At 42.3% G+C, this 24,772-nt stretch overlaps 1 protein-coding gene across 1 annotated transcript; it reads right to left on the bottom strand.

The window, feature by feature from the left end:
- Positions 1-1,078: 1,078 nt before the first annotated feature.
- On the bottom strand, positions 1,079-18,917 carry med10 (mediator complex subunit 10). Its single transcript, XM_080205231.1, has 4 exons — positions 18,675-18,917; positions 16,879-16,962; positions 12,593-12,695; positions 1,079-2,147 (listed from the first exon to the last, which is right to left on the bottom strand). Exons 1-4 carry the CDS (start codon positions 18,794-18,796, stop codon positions 2,049-2,051), a joined length of 408 nt encoding a protein of 135 aa, XP_080061357.1. The 5' UTR covers positions 18,797-18,917; the 3' UTR covers positions 1,079-2,048.
- Between the last annotated feature and the right edge of the window lie 5,855 nt (positions 18,918-24,772).

Consider the following 24,772-nt stretch of genomic DNA (forward strand, 5'->3'; position numbering starts at 1 on the left):
TCCTATTGTAACATCCATTAAAGATTCATCTTGAAAATATGCTTGACTTAAATTAATTCCTCCTATTTATCAGAAGCCTGGGTCAATGCTATCAAAATCAACCATACTTTTGCTGATCACTTTATTGAGTGATTTAATCCCACCTAAAATTGGCAACTGAATCACTGGATACAGTTGGGGCAGTCTGTAAAGTTTAACTACAAAGTCATGGCTAAAATTTTAAGTCTTCTAGAAGATTATGCTGGAGTTGAATTAGTGGTTGCTCTGCATTCAAGTCAGACTTTCACATTTATAGTAAAAGACTAAAAAATCTTGTAGATACACATCAGAATTTGATATGTATCTACTCAAAAACCTGAGAGTCTTATTACAATGAAGCTTCAGTTGCTGTAACTCCCTGATTAGCTTGCCTCAATGTCCTGTGTACACAGGACTGCAAGGATACAATTAATTATAAAATGATGTTATTTCTCAATATGGTAATATTTCTAATTATTAATATGACAATATTATAGCTGTTTTGGTCCTCTTAGCAGTGTGACTGAATTTACCTTGGTGTCCAATTTATTTAAAAAATACACTAACTGTACAGAATAAGTTTTCAAACTGGGTCCCTGGACACTGTTGGATAGGCAATATTATCCTATAAATCTTGGTCCAATAAATCTAATTTTCACGCCTTTGTACTCATTGACCTGCTGGCAAATTACTTTTGTTGCTACAGATTAAAGAAAATCAGCAATCAGGTAGCACTGAGGAAAAATAAATTTTAATACAGTAGATCCCAAAGAGAATACCAATGGTCTATAGATAACCACTACAAGCAAGAGTTTAAAAATAATTTTCCTAATCTTAACCAAGGTTTCAGTTAGATGCCAAGAGGGGCTTGTCATCCAAAGAGACAAGAATACAGTAAAAAAGGAAAAGTTAACCTGAATTTATATCTTATGAAGCTGAAAGCCAGTTTAAATGCTATGTAGTTGCCAGCATTGAAATGATCACCTGCCCACCCAGTTGGATGGGTAATGGCACTGTACTTGGAATTAATGAAAGGGAAAAACAAAGCATAAGGTACAGGTTTGTTGATATTTAGCTTAAGGACACTCCATTTTTATTAATAGATAAAAGGTTTTCTACAATGACAGTATTTGGAAAAATCAAACTTTATTTCAATGAGCATGTGCCTTAAGAACATATAAAAATTCACAAACCTTAAAGACCAGAAAAATAATTCTCCTCCTTGTGTCGTCCGTCGTCTCCCCCCCACACCCCCCCAAACAGGATAGTTGGTATGTAGAGCTCCCAAAGAAAATATTTAATTTGGAATAACAGAAAATGGTGGAAATGCTCAGCAGGTCTGACAGCATCTGTGAAGAGAAACAGTTAACATTTCATCAGAACTAAAAAAAGTGATTTGTGTTTGATTGGCACCTTTAAGTTGCAATATTAATTGTTCAACAGTGAGAACGAGATTTCAGCAATAATTATCATTGCTTGATTCGGCACCATCAGCAGAAACATGAAAGAACATTAGCATTTGCTAAGATAATGTGGGAGGGATTCGGATGGTCTGCACTTTGAGCCATAAAGGATTTATTTTGCTCTGAATTTTATGATCATATTTTCCCCTTTAGTTTATAAATTGTAAAGCTGGTAATGTGATTAAACAAAAATCCATTTAAGCATTCGTTACAAAAATTGCTGCACTGACTAGCACTATACAAAATGAATTTATCTTGTATACTGATACAAAAGTATCTCAATCTGTTTAACTGAGAACATCTTCCCAGCCAGTCATAATTCTGCCTTCATATCATCTGACACACACTAACAAAATCCCATTGAAGTACTAATGCATTTCAAAAGTAAAAGGGCATTTGCTTCTTTCAAAACTATTTTCAAGTCCATTTTAGTGTTGGAAACAGACTACGTATTCCTTTTAAGCATTCAAGAAGAATTTCTCAGGCTGCAAAAAGTTAGCCACATTCAGTTGGTTCCTGAAAAAAGGAAGCTGTATAATTCCACTGAATAGAACTTAGCAGACCCAGCTACGTAGGTAGGTGATCTTCACATCGGATAGCTCGGTATTTGGACATTTCTTCAGGAAAAACTTTGCTCAGTTCGTGAATCAGAAGCCCCTTGAATTTCTGAAACAATTAAAAAAGACCACTTTTAAAACATTTTTTTCCATGACAAGTTTAACGTTATTTTAATTCCCCATTGCAATTGCCTATCAAGAGTATTTGCATTCTCTCTGTCCATCACATCAACACACTATCATTGTTACCAATCATTTTCAGGGTTGTATTATTTATAGAATTCAAATACTTTTACTGATACTCAAATGCTGTTGATGTTATAAAAAAGGTTGCTACATTCTTTAAAGACGTGTATTAATTTTAAAACGAGCGGGAAAATGACACAAAAAATATCTGCAACTCTATGCTATTTCCAGATTTTTATTAGCTTAAAAAATACATGGCATAGAAGACTCTTTCCCAATAAAAAAGACAATTAATCACCCAAGCCACTTTATCACTATCCTTACAACAAAGTAAGTTGAAGAAAAAAACTGAAGAGGAGTAAACACCTACTTTAATGCTGATCTGGGGAAGGATGATTTCTCCTGGCTTTGCAACTATAATAGCTGACTACAATGACAACATTAATTACTGAAATACATGTAATGTTTACGTAATATCAAATGTTTCTTAATAAGAAAAGGCCATACACTTCAATTTATACCACTGTTTCTCTCCACACAATCCACTTAGTGTAATGCCGTTGTATCATTGTTCCTTAAGAGTAAGTAAGGTCATTTTAGAGTTATCAGGCTTCAAGATGACAGATCTAGCAACAGTGGATTGGAACCATCAACTCTTACTCCATCTTCCCACCCCCAACTTCTCAACAGACAGTAGGTTCAGAGAAGGAAAAAACTGGAAATTTTATGTAATGTTGAGTATTTGTTGTCCTAAATAAAATTTCCTGCATTTCAAAGGTGTGTAAAGCACTTACTGATTATTTCATAATCTTACAGAACACCAGTATCTCTCCTTGTCATTCAAGAAGTATGATGCCATACAGGACAAAATTCAACTGAGTGCCTTCACCCACATTGCAATTCAGGCAGAAACTTGGCCTCAACCAATAGGCTGAAATCATCTGAACTAGAAAAGGAATGTTACTTATTTTCCAGTTCAATTCACATCTTGACAGGCAAATACAAAAACACATCTGCCTGAAGGAAATTTTGTCCTTTCTATTTCATTGATAGTCACAGCAGCATTCAAAACCTGGAAAGCTTGTGGATGTCATACTTTTATCTTACAGATTTGCCTCCAGCATGCTTGCTGCATTATGGATGCATTGCTTCCCAGACAATCTCCTTCTAGTGACACTAGTTCTGGTGCTGCATGACAGCGAATGGAACAGATCAGGGAATTTGCTGATGGAGTAAAAGCATTGGCCCAGATCTTTGAACCAGTGGCAGAACAGAATGGAGCTACCACCTCCAAATGCATCTATTAACTGCCAAAACTACATAGCACCAATTAACACCCATGCCCTCCCCCCCCGCCCCCCGCAAAAAAAAACTTATCCCAGAAAATACTCATTGCCCTTCCCTGCACACAACCCAACAATGCTGATTCTCCCAATATTAGCCAGGATTTCCAAAAGGTGAATTTGGGGGAAGAGTGGGCAAGGACATTCTCAGGGTTGCTGTGGGTGCTAGGATGTTTTTGTCAAGTGATTTACTTAGCTGCCTTCTGGAATGGGCTTTTCACCTACTAGGAAAAGTAAGTCATAAAAACCAAACCACGTACAGCATAAAAAACTCTATGGTGCCAATCCCATTGGATTCCATGCTCACAGGGAATCATACAGCATTCGATATAGAGTAAAACCAATAAAATTTAAAGTTTTGATTAAGTATCATGCATATGCACACACAAGGCTTCCTCAGGGTCTGTGGCACATTAGCAAATTAAGTACAATTATTTTCTGCTCTCCATAAAGGAAGATTCATATTGTTTTATGGAGATAGATCTACAAGGACATAATTATCACATTTTGCATTCACAACTGGGCACATATGCTATACTACACAATGATTTTTTTTGAGACATCTGAGCTTACTATGAAGTATAAAGCTTAAATGCATGGGAGAATTCTTAAATATCTTCAGTGGATAGTTGTGGTCATGCCACCAGAAGGACAGTGTAACAAATTTTCAGTTTTTGTGGCAGCATTCCCCGAAAGCAAAACTCAAGATAACTGAACAAAACTTCTGATAATGGAATCAACATAAAATTAGCAATGCTCAACTTTTTTTCAAATTCATAGCTTTGAAAAGCTACAAATATCTAACACTGAATATCATTTGCTCCAATCCCAGTTGATGTTATAACTGAACAGGAAGATTCCAGATCGAAACCCTGGCTCAAATGACTGCAACATTTTTAAAAAAACATAGGTCACAAGAGTGCTAATTAGTGTTGAGGAGAAAAAAATTAAACACGAAAAGTTGGATTATGACAAGCTCCTTTACTCTCCCCTGAGCTTCACAAATATATTCAGATCTTAAGGCCAACATGGATTACATAGTATATCTTAAGCCACAATGGTCTCAGTTACACAAAATTCCTTGAAACACACAGACTGGCTGAGACAAAATAAACATTCCTCTGAACTCAAGTGATTGTGGATTTCAAAGTCACTTTCAAGTCTTTTAAACAGTTCTTTCTCTCAGTTGTTTGTCCGTCAAGGATTCACTTAGTCTTACACTTCCCTCTCCCTTCAGGATTTATTTGTTTTCACAGTTGCTTTAATTAATTTCCAGGCTCTATGAAAATGACAAGAAACTCTTGATTTGCCTCTGAAGCTTACTTTTCCATTTTAAATCTAATTACTGCAGCTTTCTAAGAACATAAGAAATAGAAGCAGGAGTAGGCCATCTAACCCCTAGAGCCTGCCCCACCATTCAATAAGATCATGGCTGATCTGTCGTGGCTCAGTTCCACTTTCCCGCCCTCTCCCCATAACCCTTAATCCCCTTGCCTATCAAAAACCTATCAACCCGCATCTTAAATATATTTAGCAAGGCAGCCTCCACCACTTCAACGGGCAGAGAATTCCAGAGATTCACCACCCTTTGAGTGAAGAAGTTCCTCCTCAACTCCGTTCTAAACCGCCCCCCCTTTATCTTGCGGCTGTGCCCTCTAGTCCTACTGTCCTTTCTGAGCGGGAAGAGCCTCTCCACCTCTATCCTATCCATCCCATTCATCATCTTATATGTCTCAATAAGATCTCCCCTCATTCTTCTGAACTCTAACGAGTACAAGCCTAGTTTATTCAGCCTCTCCTCATAGCTCAACCCCCTCAACTCCGGTATCAGCCTAGTAAACCTCCTCTGCACTCCCTCCAAGGCCAAAATATCCTTGCGTAAGTGCGGCAACCAAAACTGCACACAGTACTCCAGCTGCGGTCTCACCAGTGCCCTGTACAGTTGCAGCAAGACCTCCCTACTTTTATATTCAATCCCCCTCGCTATGAAGGCCAGCATCCCATTAGCCTTCCTGACCACCTGCAGGCTGGGTTTTTGCGACTCATGCACAAGGACCCCGACGTCCCTCTGCACCGTTGCATGCTGCAGTTTTTCGCCAAGTAATAGTCCTTCCTACCATTATTCCTACCAAAGTGGACAACTTCACACTTGCCAACATTAAGTTCCATTTGCCAGTTCCTGGCCCATTCGCCCAGCCTATCTAGATCCTTCTGCAGACTTTCCACACCCTCCGCACAATTTGCTGTTCCACCAATCTTGGTGTCATCAGCAAATTTCGACATCATACACTCGGTTCCCTCCTCCAGATCATCTATATAAATGGTAAATAGCTGAGGCCCCAGCACCGACCCTTGGGGCACTCCACTAGTCACCAACCGCCAATCCGAATAGCACCCATTGACTCCCACTCTCTGCCTCCTGTTTGACAGCCAATCCCCTATCCACGCTAACACCCTACCCCCAACTCCATGCCCTCTAACCTTCTGTAATAACCTCTTGCGCAACACCTTATCAAACACCTTCTGAAAATCAAGAAACACCACATCCACCGGCTCTCCTCTATCCACTGCCCTAGACACATCCTCATAGAGCTCCAATAAATTCATCAGACATGACTTTCCCTTAACGAAACCGTGCTGCGTCTGCTCTATCAAACAATTCTCCTCAAGATGCCTCGCTATTTTCTCCTTGATTCTAACATTTTACCTACAACAGACGTTAAACTAACCGGCCTATAATTCCCTGCCTTTTGCCTGCCACCCTTCTTAAACAACGGCGTAACATTAGCCGTTTTCCAACCTACCGGCACTTCCCCGGAATCCAGCGAGGTTTGGAAAATAATCACCAAGGCATCCACTATCACCTCCGCCATTTCTTTCAGAATCCTTGGATGCATTCCATCTGGTCCTGGGGACTTGTCCACAATCAGTTCCTCCAGTCTTTCGAGCATTGCCTCTCTAGTAACAATATTGTCATTCAGGCCCTCCACTCCTACCATCTTTCCATCGCTAACACCCAGCAAATTATTCATGTCCTCCTCCGTGAAGACCGAAACAAAGAAGTTATTCAAGGCCTCAGCCATTTCCCCATCCCCTACCACTAAGATCCCCCCTCTCATCCTCTAAGGGTCCAACGTTCACCCTAGTCAGCCTCTTTCTTTTTATATATTTATAAAAACTCTTACTATCCTTTTTTATATTAAGCGCTAACCCAGCTTCATAGTTTATCCTACCCTTCTTTATCAACTTCTTTGTCATTCTTTGTTGACATTTAAACCTCTCCCAATCCTCTTCTCGCCCACTACTCTTAGCTACTCTAAACGCATCCGCTTTTAATTTAACACTTTCCTTTATCTCCTTCGTTATCCACGACTGATTATCTCTCCTCCTACGATCCTTTTTAACCATCAGAATAAATTTCTGCTGAGCACCAAGAAAGATCTCCTTAAAGATCCTCCACTGTTCCTCAGCAGACCTACCTTCCAATGTGCTCCCCCAATCAACATTCGCCAATTCCTCTCTCATCCTACCGTACTCCCCTCTGTTCAAACAAAGGACAAAGGTCCGGGAACCCACTTTCTCCTCCTCCATCTGCATCAGAAACTCCACCATACAATGATCACTCTTCCCAAGAGGATCCTTCACCATAAGGTCCCTAATTCTACCTGCCTCATTACATAACACCAGATCCAAGATAGCTCGCTCCCTCGGTGGCTCCAACACACACTGTTCAAGGAAACTATCCCGGCAGCATTCCAAGAACTCTTCCTCAAGCCCACCGCGTCCAACATGGGTCGACCAATCAATATGTAGATTGAAATCCCCCATAATTATCGCCGTTCCATTCCTGCACGCCGCATTTATTTGCATGTTAATAGCCCGCCCCACCTCCAGATCATTATTTGGGGGCCTATAGACGACACCCACCAGCGTCTTCCTCCCTTTGCTGTTCCTAATCTCCACCCACAACGATTCCACTTTCTGCTCTTTGGCTCCTATATCATCCCTTACTACCACCCTGATGCTATCCTTAATCAGCAGAGTTACACCTCCCCCCCCCCCCGACTTTTTCCTCCCGCCTATCCTTCCTAAACACTTGATACCCCTGTACATTCAGCTCCCAGTCCCTGTCATCTTGCAACCATGTCTCTGTAATGGCCACCAGCTCATTCGCTTTATTCCGAATGCTTCGTGCATTCATTTCTCTAACTCAGCCTTCTACTCAGCTCTGCCTGTCTACCCTGACCAATTCGCTGTTCTAATACAATTAACATCAGGCTTAAGACATTCTTTCTGCCCTAATTTCCTGGTTATCAGGACTGCATCTGGCTCTTTGGGAAGTTTGCCTCTTTTCAGGTACCATGCGCTGTCCTGAGTTGAGAGATGATCACTCCCTACTGTCTCATCTCCAAAGCAAACAAATTCAGTTAAAACAAAATTCAAAAGTCTTTATTTAAAAGGGTCCCCATTTGCTAAGCAACGATCTCATGCTTTTGCCAATTTAATTGCTTTTCATGCTGTAACTTCCTCTAAGCACAATAGAAACACTTGGAACTGAGGCAACTCACATATAAATACTTTTTGTCAAGCAGAAATCTAACTATAGGCTGATCCTTTCTTATACAATCACTAAATTGAATCCACTTAAAACTATACTTTAAATCTAGTATTTATCAACAAATATAAATTCCTTAAAACCACTTCTGATTTCCTAACACAATACAGATTTGTTAAAAATGTAGAGCAGTTCTTTCCAATGCCCACTCACCACACTAAATAAGAAATGCCTGGATTCTTAATTACGCAATGCTGCATAATTCAATGGCAATGCCAGAATCTACACTCCAATTAGTTCACACTGAGATTTCCTTTTCAATGCAAAAGATTGCAAAACGGTACACAATATAGCAGAGTCTTAAATTGTAGTTAGATATTAATGTGGAATGACCAGGGTGTTGTATTTATTTAACACCTTTAACAGAATAATAAGCACATGAAACACAATTGAATACCAACCACATAACCAAAAGCATAATTAAATTTAGGTTTTAAGGAGCAAATAGATAGAGAAGGAAAAGTTTAGCAGGGGAATTTCACATCTTAGGCCCTAGGTAGCTGAAGGCATAGCCACTAATGACAGTGAATAAAGTCAGGGATACACACAGGACCTAAATTAGAGGAACACATATCAGATATGTGGACCTGCAGGAAAACAGAGACAGAGAGGACATGGAGGGATTTGAAAACAATGACAATTTTTAATGAATGGTTACCCGACTGGGAGCCAATTTTGGTCTCTGAGAACATGGGCACAGCTTACTGAAAATTAAAATACCGTACAGGACTTCATCTCCATGAGGACAGTATAGTCACGGACAAAGCACCTGCAACAGGTAGATCAGCAAGGACGAGACTAAGTAGGTTTCTCCACCACTGGCCATAGATCCATTTAGTAGCTGTGTTCTTTAGAACTTAGCCAGCTAGGTCAGTCGCAGTGCTTCTGAGCCACTTTTCGTGATTTGCATTACTCACCTGAGCAATTATGTGCCCTTGCCACCCCACTGCTTTCTCCAAGTAATATTCAACATGGAAGAATACGGATTCATCAGCTGAGAGGGATGGGTGGTGGTAGGTGGAAATCAGCAGGTTTCATGACCTGATGCTATGAGACTTTATGGGGTCCAGAATTGATGTTAAGAACTCCCAAGGCAACTCTCTTCCAACTGTGTACCACTAGACTGCCACCATCTGTCCTGTTGGTGGGCAGGATATATCCAAGGATGGTGATATTGTGTCTGTAAGGTATGGTAAAGAGGGCCAGTCTTTACCAACTCTCTGAAGGAACACCTTACCGAGGCCCTGTCCCATAACACCATGTATTTACCCCACTAATCCCCCTAATCTACATATCAAGGAGCAGTTTTGCATGGCCAAGCCACCCAACCTGCACATCTTTGAACTGTGGGGGAAACTAGAGCTCCCAGATGAAACCCATGCAGGCATGGGGAGAACATGCAAATTCCACATATAGTTACCGAAGGCTGGAATCAAACCGGGTCCCTGGCACTGTGAAGTAGCAGTGCTAACCACTGTGCCATCGTGCCACCTTGAGTGTATTATCGCTGTCTGAGACTCAGCTGTCACAATTTTGGCACAGGTGCCAACAGGTGTTCACAAGGTGCAGGGTCGCAGGGCTGGTTTCTCCACTGACGCTTCCAATGTCAGGTGATCAATCTGGTTTCGTTATTTTTTGTAGACTTTGTATGATTTAATACAACTTCCAGCATCCCTGGTGGCCGTGTGAGATAAAATGTGTCCAAATGCAGCTCCTAGCTAACCAAATTTCGGAGCTGGAGCTACAGATGGACTCACTGTGGAGCAAGTTGTGATGCTGAGCAAGTCATGGATAGCATGTTTAGTGAAGTGGTCAGACAGTGGGTGAGGGTTGCACAGGCAGAAATGGAATGGATGACCCATCAGGAACAGTAAAAGACTCAGGAAGGTAGTGCAGGATCTCCTATGATCATCCCTCTCTCAAACAGATATACTGTTTTGGATATTGTTTGGGGGAGGTGGGGGCGGGCGGGGGGGGAAGAGGGGTGGGGGCAGCCCTCAGAGGAAAGCAACAGCAGCCAAATTCACTGCATCATGAGTGGCTCTGCTGCTCAGAGGGATGAAAGGAAAATGAATAGTCAGGCTATAGTGATAGGGGATTCAATAGTTAGGGGCACTGACAGACACTTCTATGGCTGCAAACATGAATCATGGATAATATGTTGCCTCCTTGGTGCTAGCGTCTGGGATGTCACTGAGCAGCTGCAGAGCATTCTGGGGAGGGAAGATGAACAGACAGTTGACGTGGTACACATTGGTACCAATAAAGTACGCAAACTAAGGAATGAGGACGTGCAAGCTGAGTAAAGGAAGTTAGAAAGTAAATTAAAATGCAGGACCTCAAATGTAGTAATCTCAGGATTACCCCCAGTTCATGTTAATGAGACCAGGAATGAGAGGATACATCAAATAAACATGCTGTTGGAGGGATGGTATAGTCAGGGTGGATTCAGATTTTTGAGGCACTGGGACCAGTTCTGGGGAAGGTGGGACCTGTACAAATGGGACAGACTGCTCCCAGGCAGAGCTGAGACCAACATCCTTATGGGGCTTTTGCTAGTTACATTGGGGAGTGTTTACACGTGGCAGGGGGATTGAATCCTTGGAGTAGGATCTGATAGGTCAGATTCAGATCAGCAAAATGGAGGTAGAACATTAGCAAGTGATGCTAGAGATGTAGTGATAGACTTGGAATTACAGAAGAAAAGTTCAAAAGTATCCAGCAAGGAAAACTGGCAGGGTTAAACTATTTATACTTCAATGCAAGGAACATTACAAACATGGCAGGCGGGATGGTAAAATTCCGGTGTAATTTGTTAATTAAATTCAACTCTTGAGTAGCTTAAACTGCCTCATCATCCCACTCCGGGATTAACATCCCAAAAACAAATGATTGGTCATTATCTCATTTCGGTTTGTGGGCGCTTGCTCTGCGTAAATTGCCTGCTGTGTTCTCAACAGAACAACAACGACTGCACTTCACTTCATAAGCATTGGCTGTCAAGCAGTTTGGGACTTCCTTGGTCGTGGCAGGCACCGTGTGGGATTTCCTTTGTCCGTGCTGGAAAGCGTTTGGGCAATGTTTTCCCGTGATTACGTTCGTAACGGTATCTGAACTAGGCCAAATGGAATTAACCTTACTCCTCCCACTCTGTCAAAATACGAGTAGGCCAGCTCGCTCACTAATGGGTGATGGGTGGAGTTTGTGCAAAGCAAGGACAAAGGACATTGGTTAGCCAGAGCAAGGACTGCACTGTAACAGTAGCCTGTCTTCTCAGGCAAAAGCAAAATGTCTGACAGATTAGACTCCCATCTTATTTTACTTGAATGGTATCCATCCACACCAAGACCCTGGTCAGACCCCACTTGGAGTACTGTGCTCAGTTCTGGTCGCCTCATTACAGGAAGGATGTGGAAGCCATTGAAAGGGTGCAGAGGAGATTTACAAGGATGTTATCTTGATTGGGTGGCATGCCTCATGAGGATAGGTTGAGAGAGCTCGGTCTTTTCTCCTTGGAGAGACGAAAGATGAGAGGGGACCTGATAGAGGTGTATAAGACGTTGAGAGGTATTGATCGGGTGGATTCTCAGAGGCTTTTTCCCAGGGCTGAAATGGCTGCCTCAAGAGGACACAGGTTTAGGGTGCTGGGGAGTAGGTACAGAGGAGATGTCAGGGGTAAGTTTTTCACTCAGAGGGTGGTGGGTGCATGGAATCGGCTGCCGATGGTGGTGGTGGAAACAGATTCGACAGGATCTTTTAAGAGACTTCTGGATGTGTACATGGGACTTAGTAGGATTGAGGGTTATAGGTAAGCCTAGTAGATAGGGATATCATCGGCGCAACTTGTGAGCCGAAGGACCTGTTTGTGCTGTAGTTTTTCTATGTTCTAAGATAGATGAGTTAAGGGCACAAGTAGACACATGGCATAATGTCATTGCTTTAATGGAAACTTGGCTAAAGGAGGGGCAAAACTGGTAGCTCAACATACCTGGCTATAGAGTCTTAAGACACGCTAGAGTGGGAGATAAAAAAGGAGGGGGAGTAAAACTACTGATTAAAGAATCAATTAAAAGTGTGCTAGCTTCAATCACCAGATTCACACCAGCTGACTTGTTAAACTTCAGATTAACAAATCTATATGCCATGAGTTAAAAATAGGAATGAAGAAAAGCTATTTGGGTTATTACTTAGGAATACAATATGTTCTCAACTTTTGCTTGAAAAATAGCCTTACTGCCACTTCAAATCAAAATCTTAAATCATTCTGATACTAGTCTATTCACTACTTAAAAATTCTTCTCATTATTTCCCATTTACAAACACTTGCATTGACACTGTTGGTGAGGTTACACTGTTTACCCATTTTTTGCAAAAAGCAAATTGACAAAATAAATTCCTTAGATTGCCTACCTTCAATGTGTCAATTTTTCCTTTGACTTGTTCATTCTTGGCTAAGGCTCTCTCCAAGCATTCTTTGGTGTAAAGTTGAGGATTTCGGCCTTGATCAATGTACCTGTGTTCAAAATGAATAACTTGAGATGTTACGGCTCACTATATAAATGTCTCAGCGACCTATCACAGAAACTGGTTAGAGGACAGCTCTACAAAGCCTCACTTTCATTCGCCAATACCACCCATTTCTCTGGGGTAATCCAGGATAGCAAAACTAACCTGTGGGCTTCTGCTCCGTTATCATGCCTCTTTAAACTCCTATTTTCTGACCCCTCCACTCTTGACTCCAACAAGTGCAAGTAACCGATGGATTTCTCAATTAGTATGAAACACACCATGCATTCTTTCTCTCTCAGCCCTGCCCATCAAGCAAAATCAATCCCATTCCAACTTAGCCTTGAACCCGTCTTTCCCTCTCATCTTTCTCTTTGGCTTTGCTAAACTAATCTGGTCAACAACTTGCTCATTCCACCTCATTACCATGCTGAGCACCCAACTTCTCTTCCTTAAATAGAACTTGTTGTTGGGATCCCACAAAACTAATTTAGATTAGGAACAAGATTAGCAGCTCATGGGTGTTCTATCCATACAATTACTCTCCAACCTATGTGCCAGAATAGTGAAGGATGGAAAGGTGGAGGAAATTAATGCATCGCTAAAGGAGCACCATCGGGATTCCACTTTGTTGAGCATGGGTAACACTTCTGAAATAAATGGGGCTACATCTAAAGGGGAAGGATGCTAAGGTACTGACAAAACAGTTCAAAGAATGACAAACTTTTTAAACTGAAGGGGCTGGATAAATAAAAATAGTGACAGATGGAATTCAATGTCGGCAAATGCAAGGTGTAACAAATTAACAGTCAGTGCTATGGATTTGAAGGGCAACAAACATTCACAAAACATTATAGCCAGCATCTAAGGTTAATACAGATGTAAGAAATGCTAATACAATTAGCATTTATTGTAAACTTTAGTGTAAGATATATAGATAGAGTAGTTGAGGTAAATGGTGAGTCTTGAGAAAACCATAAGACCTCAATTAGAGAGCTACGTGGAGTATTAGACTCTACCCGATAAGAATTCTGAGGAGTTAGGAAGTGTGTAACATGTTCATTGAGAAGTCACTTGGTATGAGGAAATAAAGACGCAAAGTTTGAAAATCTGTTTTTTTTTAAACAAATAAAACAACACAAATGGCAGCTGGTGACTAGTGGGTGTGCCTTAGAGATTGGTGCTGGGACCACAACTTTTCACAATATACATTAACGATTTGGAGGAAAGCACCGTTGCTAAATTTGCCGAAGACACAAAGATATTGCAGGAACAGGTAGTATTGAGGAAGCAGGGAGGCTGCAGAAGGATTTAGACAGGTTAGGAGAGTGGACAAAGAAGTGGTAGATGAAATACAATGTGGAAAAACGTGAGGTTATACATTTTGGAAGGAGGAATGAAGGCATAGTCTATTTCCTAAATGAGAAAATGCTTAGGAAATCAGAAATACAAAGGAACTTGGAAGTCATTGTTCAAGATTCTTTTAAGGTTAATGTGCAGGTTCAGTCAGCAGTTAGGAAGCAAATGTTAACATTCATGTCAAGAGGGCTAAAATACAAGAGCAGGAATGTATTTTGAGGCTGTATAAGGCTCTCGTCAGACCTCATTTGGAATACTGTGAGCAGTTTCAGGCCCTATCTCTAAGGAAGGATGTGCTGACCTTGGGAAGGGTACTGCGGAGTTCGCAAGATTGATCCTGGAAATGAAGGGGTCGTCGTAGTATGAGGAAAGGTTGAGGGGTCTGGGTCTATACTCAGAGTTTAGAAGGACGAGGAGGGAATCTTATTGAAACTTACAGGACACTGCGAGGCCTGGATAGAGCAGACATGGAGACGTTTCCCCCCAGTAGGAAAAACTAGAACCAGGGGGCAAAACCTCAGGCTAAAGAGGCAATCCTTTAAAACAGAGCTGAGGAGGAATTTTTTCAGCCACAGAGTGGTGAATCTGTGCAACTCTGTCGCAGAAAGCTGCAGATGCCAGGTCATTGTGTGTCTTTAAGACAAAGATAGATAGGTTCTTGTTTAATAAGGGGATCAGGGTTATGGGGAAAAAGCAGGAGAATGGGGATGAGAAAAAAAAAATCAGCCATAATTGAATGGCAGAGCAGACTCAATGGGCCTAATTCTGCCTCTATGTCTCATGGTCTTATATTTGACTTTGATGAAAATTGAGGAAGGATGGGGAATGGCAGATCTGCGCGTAGTTCAGGCTGAATAGATCACAGATTCAAAATGCACAGGAAGTGGCTATGTAGCTCACCTCGTCTGAATTGCCTCTTAAAACACAGTTCTGGTACCTTGTTACTTCTCTGCCCTTTCCCCACGGTGCTGCAAATAATTTTTTTTCAGATAAAGATCTAATTCTCTTTTGAATACCATGATTGAAACTGCCTCCATTACATTCTCAGGAAGTGTATTCCAGATCATATCCACTCACAGTTTAAAGTGTGTCCTCATGTCATTGCTGCTTCTTTTGTCATCACCCTGAATAGATATCCTTTGGTTTCCCATTCTTCCAATGGAAACAGCTTATACCTATTTTAGCTGCATCCCTCAGAAATTTGAATATCTCTATCAAATCAAATACCTCTATCAATTCTCGACCTGCTTTTCTCCGAGAACAGCTCCAACTTCTCAAATCTATGTTAACAAAGTACTTCATCCCTGGAACAATTCCAATTAATCTCATCCATACCTTCTCAGTCTTTATATCCTTCCTGAGATGTGGTGCCCAGAACTGAATGCAACTTCAATGCTGAGCCCAAGCAGCATTTCATACAAATTCAATACAACTCCCATACTCTTTACCCCTATTTAGAAAGCTCAAGATCCTGTATGCTTTACTGACAGCTTTCTCCACCTGTTGTGTTATCTTCAATGATTTATGGACATATACCCAAGATCCATCTGCGCCTGGATCCCCTATCCCCTTTTATTTTATATTGCCATTTCTTGATCTTTTCGTAAAAGTAGATCGCTTCACTGATCCACTTGTGTCTTGTGGATAGTCTATGGGTCTCGGGAGGTGAATTATTCACTGCAGAATTTCCAGCCTCTTACCTGCTGTTGTAGGCGATATATTTATGCAGCTAGTTTACTTAATTTTCTGATCAATGGTAACCAGCCCAGAGTGTTGATGATGGGGAATTTGACCATGTTAAAGAGCAATGGTTCGATTCTCTTTCATCACAGATGGCCTTTGCCTGGCACGATTATCACTTGTCATATATCAGAATGAATGTTGCCCTGGTCTTGATGCATGTGGACATAGAGTTCTTCATTATCTGAGGAGTTCTGAATGGTACTCAGTGCTGTGCAATCATTGGCAAACATCACCATTCTGACCTTATGTTGGTGGGAGAGTCACTACAGCAAAAGCTAAAGTTGGATAGGCCAAGGACACTACCCTGAGAACTCCTGCAGCCATGTCCTGGAGCAGAGATGATTAGTCTCTAACAACCACAGCCATCTTCATGTTAAGTATGACTGCAACCAGTGGAGAGATTTCCCTGATTTGCATTTCTCCACTGCCTTGATGTGAGGAACAATCATTTTTCATGTCACCATGAAGACACATTCTTCAGAATAACAATGGATTTGTTCGGACTGAACTCTCAAATTCTTTCACTCGTAAGAAAAACCAACAGCAATTTCACCTCACAATAAGTATTTATTCTTTTGGTAGTTCCTGGTAACAGCAGTTATAATCCAGATCATTTCAATCAGCCTGGATAAATTAAGTTCTCATAGTACATAGTAACAGCTTTGTGGTGACATTGCAAATATAAAAATGTATTTTTATTTATTTTTTCAGAGTACATTTACATTACAATTCCACATTGATGCTAACCTGGCTTTTCAGGGAACCTTAGCTTCATTTAATTGGAGCAAAGTACTCACATTTTTCACCATAGCTTCATTTCTTGTGCAAATGCAATCGTAAATAGGAAATATTTAACATAATTGCTGGAAAGGCTAAAGAAATGTAAGTAATCACCTCTCACTTGTGGAACAATTGAAGTGACATGTACTGACATGTTTATTTGCATAAACACTGCCAAATGAAAATTCATTTTGAAGAAATACAAATATTGATTCACACACCCTGCTGAGTGCACACCAAGCTCTACTGAGATAAATTAGTTTTGAGTCAGAATTTAGTTGTGACAAAGTATGAGCCACAATACTTACTCAAATACTTCCAGTGGTACATTAATATCATGCAGCTGTTGTCGGCATTTGTCAACGTCTTGCAGACCCGTAATCATAGAATTCCTGGAGATCAAAAAAAGTTGCTTTTACAGATAAAGAAACTAAAAAAAACTTTAAGTATTATTTCAGAAGCCTTCCAAGGGAATCATATTACTTGTTTGATTCATGTGGAATAGATTTAGTCTAATCTAAAATTTGAAAACAGACTATTTTATGAAGATTTTGGTATGAAATGCACATTTTTAGAAACACCTGATGAATTTTATTAAAATATTTAACTGCTTTTACATTACTTCAGATTTTGGAAAGCTGATATCCTAAAGCTGTTTCTCACTGGCCCAAGGGTTATATAAAACAGATTAAACATCAACAGGATTCATTTCCTGAAATTGGAATGAGAACATAAACATCCCTTGTAGTTTTATTTTGCCAGATCCTGATGTTCAACTCCTGCTTAGCCAATCACAAAACAAATGCCAACCTACCACATTTGCCTCAGCTGACATCAAGGAAGAACCTTAAAGTATAGCATAGAATGCAAGAGCAAGGGCGTAATGTCAGAATTGTACAGAACATTGGTTAGGCCACAGCCAGAGTACTGTGTCAGTTCTAATCACTTCACTATCGGGAGAGCAGGGAAGGCCAAGAGTGGACACAACTGAGATGCATAAGATGATGAGAAACACAGACAGGGTGAGTAGGGAGCTGTTTTCCTTGGTTGAAAAGTCAATCACAAGGAGGCACAGTTTTAGGGCAAGGGGGATGGAGATTTAGGCAACAGTGATATTTTAGGATGATGACGGAAAACAGTTGAGAGCAATGCTGGTGGCGTGGCATGCATAGATATTGTCTCCGACCCCTCCTCCCCCCCACCCCACACAGCCCATCCCCACTTCTGCGCCCCATCTCTGCCGATGTCCCTCCACCCCCATCCCCCGCCCACACTCACCCTCTCCCTCCACCCCCATCCCCCGCCCACACTCTCCCTCTCCCTCCACCCCCATCCCCCGCCCACACTCACCCTCTCCCTCCACCCCCATCCCCCGCCCACACTCACCCTCTCCCTCCACCCCCATCCCCCGCCCACACTCACCCTCTCCCTCCACCCCCATCCCCCGCCCACACTCACCCTCTCCCTCCACCCCCATCCCCCGCCCACACTCACCCTCTCCCTCCACCCCCATCCCCCGCCCACACTCACACTCTCCCTCCACCCCCATCCCCCGCCCACACTCACACTCTCCCTCCACCCCCATCCCCCGCCCACACTCACACTCTCCCTCCACCCCCATCCCCCGCCCACACTCACCCTCTCCCTCCACCCCCATCCCCCGCCCACACTCACACTCTCCCTCTGCCCCATCCCCCGCCCACACTCTCCCTCTGCCCCATCCCCCGCCCACACTCTCCCTCTGCCCCATCCCCCGCCCACACTCTCCCTCTGCCCCATCCCCCGCCCACACTCACCCTCTCCCTCCACCCCCATCCCCCGCCCACACTCACACTCTCCCTCTGCCCCATCCCCCGCCCACACTCTCCCTCTGCCCCATCCCCCGCCCACACTCACACTCTCCCTCCACCCCCATCCCCCGCCCACACTCTCCCTCTGCCCCATCCCCCGCCCACACTCTCCCTCTGCCCCATCCCCCGCCCACACTCTCCCTCTGCCCCATCCCCCGCCCACACTCTCCCTCTGCCCCATCCCCCGCCCACACCCTGCCCGCTCCACCTCTCCCCCCCTCCCCTCCTCCGTTCTCTCCTCCATCCCCACTCACAGTTTCTGGTTCAAGCCTGCTTGGCTGCTGGGCTGGAAGTCACTGACGATGATGCCGAGCTGCCGAATGTTCTCGATGAATTTCTCCAGATGTTCCTCCAGGTTGTCGAATTTCTCCGCCATGGCACGAGAAGACGCCGTGCGCTCAACAACAAATGGCCCACTGCAGCCAGGGAGCGCGAGCAGGAACCGGAAGCCACACACTCCGCTTCATCCCGCCATCTTGGTCACCCGCGAGGCTGGGTTACTGATATCACTTCCGCCCCCGCGCACTGCCTGCCGGGGTACTGGAGGAATGGCTTCAGCTTCGTTCAGTTTCACTCAGACCGAGATGCGCGATTGTTTGTTTTCTGTTGAGCATCTTTACAGTTGGAAGCTAAACTGTTAATAAATCCAACATGAACCTCGGACTGAACTGGCTCATGAACAGAAGTCCTTGTCCTCTTCTGCATCAATATCACAAACTTTCTATCAACATTTATGAACAAAGAGAATGTGATACTAACCATATGCTCTTTTATTTCTGATGTTGATTGAGGGTAGATACTAGCCAGGACAACAGCTAAGCAAACAGATGTGACCTCATCTTAACATCTCATTTGAAAGACGACATCCTCTAGTATAAAAACAGAAAATGCTGGAATTATTCTAAGTTTGGCAGCATCTGTGGAGGGAGAGAGTTAAAATTTCAGGTCAAGGTCTTATCTTCACAAACACTAGACTGGACTATTCCAACATACTCCTGGTAGGTGTCCCACATTATACCCTCCATAAATTTGAGGTCATTCAAAATTTTGCTGCCTATCTCTTAACTCATTTCAAGCCCAATTCCCCTAATACTCTTTTGCTTTCTGATGTTCATTGGCTGCCGGTCAAATAATGTTGTAAATTTTAAATTCTCAAACTTGTTCTCAATTATCTTGATGTCCTTTTCCTTATTTAGAATTTCCAAAAACCCACAGTTCTCCAAAACTTCTGCACTCTTCCATCTGCCCTCTTGGATGTTACAGTTTACAGAGGGACATAAATAAGCTGCAAAGCTGGGCTGAGAGGTGGGAAATGGAGTTTAATGCAGAAAAGTGTGAGGCACAAAGTGATTCACTTTGGTAAGAGTAACAGGAGTACAGAATATAGGGCTAATGGAGGGACTCTTGGTAGTGTCGACAAGCAGAGAGATCTCAGTGTGCATGTGCATAAATCCCTGAAAGTTGGCACCCAAGTTGATAAGGTTGTTTAGAAGGCGTATGGTGTGTTGGCTTTTATTGGTAGAAGGATTGAATTTCGGAGCCATGAGGTCATGTTGCAACTGTACAAAACTCTGGTACGGCCACACCTGGAGTGTTGCATACAGTTCTGGTCACCGCATTATAAGAAGGATGTGGAGGCATTGGAAAGGGTGCAGAGGAGGTTTACCAGGATGTGGGAAGGTCTTAAGAGGAAGGGCTGAGGGACATGAGGTTATTTTCGTTAGAGAGAAGAAGGTTAAGGCTTACATTAACGCTGCAATGAAGTTACTGTGAAATTCCCCCAGTCACCACAGTCTGGCACCTGTTCAAGTCAATGCACTTAACACGTTTGTCTTTCAGACTGTGAGAGGAAACCAGGGCACTGGTGGAAACCCACACAGACACAGGGAGAATGTGCAAACTCCACACAGACAGTGACCCAAGTTGGGAATCAAACCTGGGTCCCTGGCAATGTGAAGCAGCAGTGCTAACCATTGTGCCACCATGCCACCAGTAGGACTAGAAGGCAGGAGAAACAAAGCATCAAATATGGAATGATGTCAAAAAGTCAAAGTTGAGGGCTCTCTACTGGAACAAACACAGCATTTGTAACAAGATACATGATCTAAAAACATAAATAGAGGTAAATGGATATGACATAATTTCCATTACAGAAACATGGCTGCACAGTGACCAAGACTGGGAACTGAATATTTATGGATATTCAATGCTTATGAAGGACAGACAAAGAAAGAAAGGAGGTGGAATTGTGCTGTTAAGGGAATCTTTAGATGGAGTTAAGAAACAACACAGGGAAGAGGACATCAGTTGGAGTTGTTTATAGGTCACCTATTTGTAATATGGCATGCTATTAAACCGAAGATGAGAGAAGCATGTAACATGGGCAATACAGTAATCATGGATGACTTCAATCTGCACACAGGCTGGTTAAACCATTAAAAAAAATGTGGAAGTTAAGTTTCTGGAATGTGTTATGGTAGTTTCCAGGGCAGCATGTGGAGGAACCAACTGGAGGATAGGCTATTCTAGATCTAGTATTATGTAATGAAAAATGTTATATTTTGTTAATGGTTTAACACTTTTTTAATGGTTTAATCAGCCTATGTGCAGATTGAAGTCATCTATGACTACTGTATTGCCCATGTTACTTGTAAATAATGAAGTAAGGGAAATTTGGTTAAGGGATAGATCAGTGGAGATTCACTAGCAGGTATTTAGGGATATATTTCAAAATATTTCTGAAAAGGTACATTCCAGTGAAAAAAATAGACTCTAAGTGAAGGTCACACCATAAAGTAATTAAAGATAGTATCAAATTGATAGGAAAAGCCTTTAAATCCACAAAGGTGGGTGGCAAGGTAGAAGGTTTGACAAGAGTATAAAAAGAGCAAATAACTAAAAAATAATGTGGGAGAAATTAGAGTATGAGAAAACTGTCTAAAGATATCCTTGTGTCTGCATTGGTTTCCTCCGGGTGCTCAGGTTTTCTCCTAGAGTCCAAAAATGTGCGGGTTAGGTTGATTGGCCATGCTAAAATTGCCCCTTAGTGTCCTGGGATGCGTAGGTTAGAGGGATTAGTGGGTAAAGTGTGTAGGGATATGGGGTTAGGGCCTGGGTGGAATTGTGGTTGGTGCAGACTCGATGGGCTGAAGGGCCTCTTTTTGCACTGTAGGGTTCTATGATTCTATGATATGAAAATAAATTGTGGGGATTTTCTGACCCTGTTTTCAGCAGGTAAGATCAGCAGCAGGAGTGCAAAATCTGGCGGGAGTCCCAAAACGTGGGTTACACTGATGGGGATTCCCATAGTGACTGTCCCTATTCCCTACCAATGAGAAAACAGGAATCCTTACTTTGAACGTCAAGATCCCCATTAGAATAAATTTAAGTGTCTTCGTTATGCCTTTCGACCAGGTCTATTCATGTCGGCACATGGACTAACCAATGTGAATCACAGCAAGTCTCTCAGAACATGCACCTGCCAGAGTATCATTGCAGGCAGGGTGTTCCTTCTGTGGGGGTGGTGGGCATTGCATGATGGAGGTGTTGTTTGTCGTTGTGGGGGGGGGTTGTTCCGTGGGAAGGGATGTTGTGTAGCGGGGGAGGATGGGGTTGCGTGAAGGGTGCTGCATTGGGAGGGGGATTTGCATGGTAGGTGTTCAGGTGTTCTGTGTGTTGGCGGGGGCAGCGGGGGCGTTTTGGTTTAGGAGGCTGTTCCATGTCAGAAGGCTGTTTGGCAAGTGTTAAGAGGGGTTGTTTGGGAAAGTGGCGTGGGGGGGCATGGGTTAGGCAATGTTCAATTTTTGGCACCCTGATCTTTTAAAACTGATGTTGCTGGTGGGGTTGGCTCAACCAGCTAAACAATATGGCGGGGTAAGCCGCCATTGGGGCTGGCAGTTTCTTCACTGCTTTTCCTGCCCACTGAACTACACTGCCTAGCTTTGGGAAAATTCTGCCCTTAGTGATTCTCCAGGTATTTAAAATGGAAAGGAATTAGTGAAGTGGGCATTTGGATTGGCAAGGTGTGGCAAGTGGAATTCCTTGGGGATCAGTGCTGGGACCTCAGCTATTTACAAGTCATAATCAATGACCTGGATGAAGGGACAAAACATAGGGTTGCTAAATTTGATGCTGATACAAAGATAGGTAGAAAAGTAAATTATGCGGAAGAAGTAAAAGACTGAAAGGGAACATACATAGGTTAAGTGTTTGGGCAAAAAATTGGCAGATGGATTATACGGGGGGAAATGTGAACTTGTTTATTTTGGCAAGAAGAATAGAAATGCAACATAATATTTAAATAAAGAGAGATTGCAAAACTCTGAAGGTTCAGAGGGATGTGTGTGTCCCAGTACATGAATCAGGAAAAGTTAGTATGCAGGTACAGCAATGATTAAATCAATACTTTGCCTCAATTTTCACAGTGGAGGACACTAGTGCCATTCCTATAGGAATGGGCATGTCAGAGATAATAGAAAGGATAGAACTTAAAATAACCAACATCGATCGGGAAAAGGTACTCAGTAAACTATTGGGATTGAGGGCTTATAAGTTCCCCGGGCCTGATGGCCTACATCCTAGGCTATTAAAGGAAGTGGCGGCGGAAATAGTGGATCCATTGGTTATAATATTCCAAAATGCCTTAGACAAGGGAAATGTTCAAATGGATTGGAAAAATGCTAATGTAATGCCCTTATTCAAAAAGGGACGGAGGCAAAACATGGGAAATTACGGACCAATTAGTTTAACATCTGTTGTTGGGAAAGTGTTAGAATCAATTATCAAGGAAGCAATATCAGGACATTTGGAAAGTCAAAACATCATCCATCAGAGTCAGTATGGTTTTCTGAAAGCTAATCATGTTTGATTAATTTGCTAGAGTTCTTTGAGGATGTAACAAGCAAAGTGGATAATAGGGATCCTGTTGATGTAGTGACAGTTCAGAATAGGTTCACAGAAGACAAAGAACCAGGATAAATTTTTTTTTTCTGGATGGCAAGAAGTAACTAATGGGGTGCCACATGGTGCAGTTTTTGGGCCCCAGTTATTTACAATCTATATTAATGACTTGGATACAGGGATAAGAAGCTCTGTAGCCAAATTTGCAGATGACACAAAAATAGATGGGACAGTAAGTTGCAATGAGGAAATACCTTACAAATGGACATAGATAGGTTAGGAGAGTGGGCCAAAATGTGGCAGTTGGAGTTTAACATGGATAACTGTGAGGTCATGCATTTTAGTTGGAAAAATTGGAAGGCAACTTATTATCTGAATGGGGAGAGACTTCGAGGTGCTCTGGTGCAGAGGGATCTGGGTATCCTCGTTCATGAGTCACAGAAAATTCGCATGCAGGTAAACAGATAATAAAGAAATGGAATGGAATGTTCCCATTTATAGCTAAAGGAAAATAATATAAAGGTAAGGGAATATTGTTGCAACTATACAAGGCATTGGTGAGATTGCACCTGGAGTATTGTGCACAGTTTTGATCCCCTTATTTGAGGAAAGTTGTAGTGGCATTGGAGGTAGTTCAGAGGAGGTTCACTAGATTGATTCCAAAGATGAAGGGTTTGTCATATGAAGCAAGTTTGAACAGTTTAGGCCTATACTCCCTGAAATTTAGAAGAATGAGGGGAGATCACACTAAGATATACAAGATGATGAAAGGTATGGATAAAGTAGACGTGGAGCAGCTGCTTCCTCTTGTGGGGGATGAGTGGTCATAGTCTTAAGATAAGGGGTAGCAAATTTAAAACAGTTAAGGGGAAACTATTTCTTCCAGAGGATTGTGAATCTGTGGAATAAGGAGGAGTTAGACAGATTTTTAATTGATAAAGGGTTGAAAGATTATGGAGAGAAGACAGGAAAATGGGGATGAGGAACGCATCAGCCTTGATCAAATGGCAGAGCAAACTTGCTGGGCCAAATGGCCTAATTCTGCTCCTGTATCTTATGAACTTATGATTAGGAAGACAAATGGAATGCTGTAGTTTAATGTGAGGGAAATGGAGTATAAAGGGAGAGATGTTTTGGTACTGTTCTACAGGATGCTAGCAGACTAAAATTAGAGTACAGTATACAGTTTTGTCTCCTTATTTAAGAAAAGATGCAAGTGCATTAGAAGCAATTCAGATAGTTTCACTTGACTAGTACCTGGAATGGGGCAGGTGGGGGTTGGCGGGGGGGGGGGGGGGGGGGGAATGTGGTGCTTAATTATCTCAAGAGGAAAGATTGGAAAGGCTATAAGATTGAAACCCATAAGATCCTGAGGGACTTGACAAAGTAGACACTGGGAGGAACTAAAGGACATAGTTTAAAAATAAGAGGTCTCCATTTAAGACAGAAATAA

Source organism: Carcharhinus amblyrhynchos, chromosome 2, assembly GCF_965287045.1.
Source record: "Carcharhinus amblyrhynchos chromosome 2, sCarAmb.v2.hapA, whole genome shotgun sequence".
In the NCBI taxonomy this organism is placed as follows: domain Eukaryota; kingdom Metazoa; phylum Chordata; class Chondrichthyes; order Carcharhiniformes; family Carcharhinidae; genus Carcharhinus; species Carcharhinus amblyrhynchos.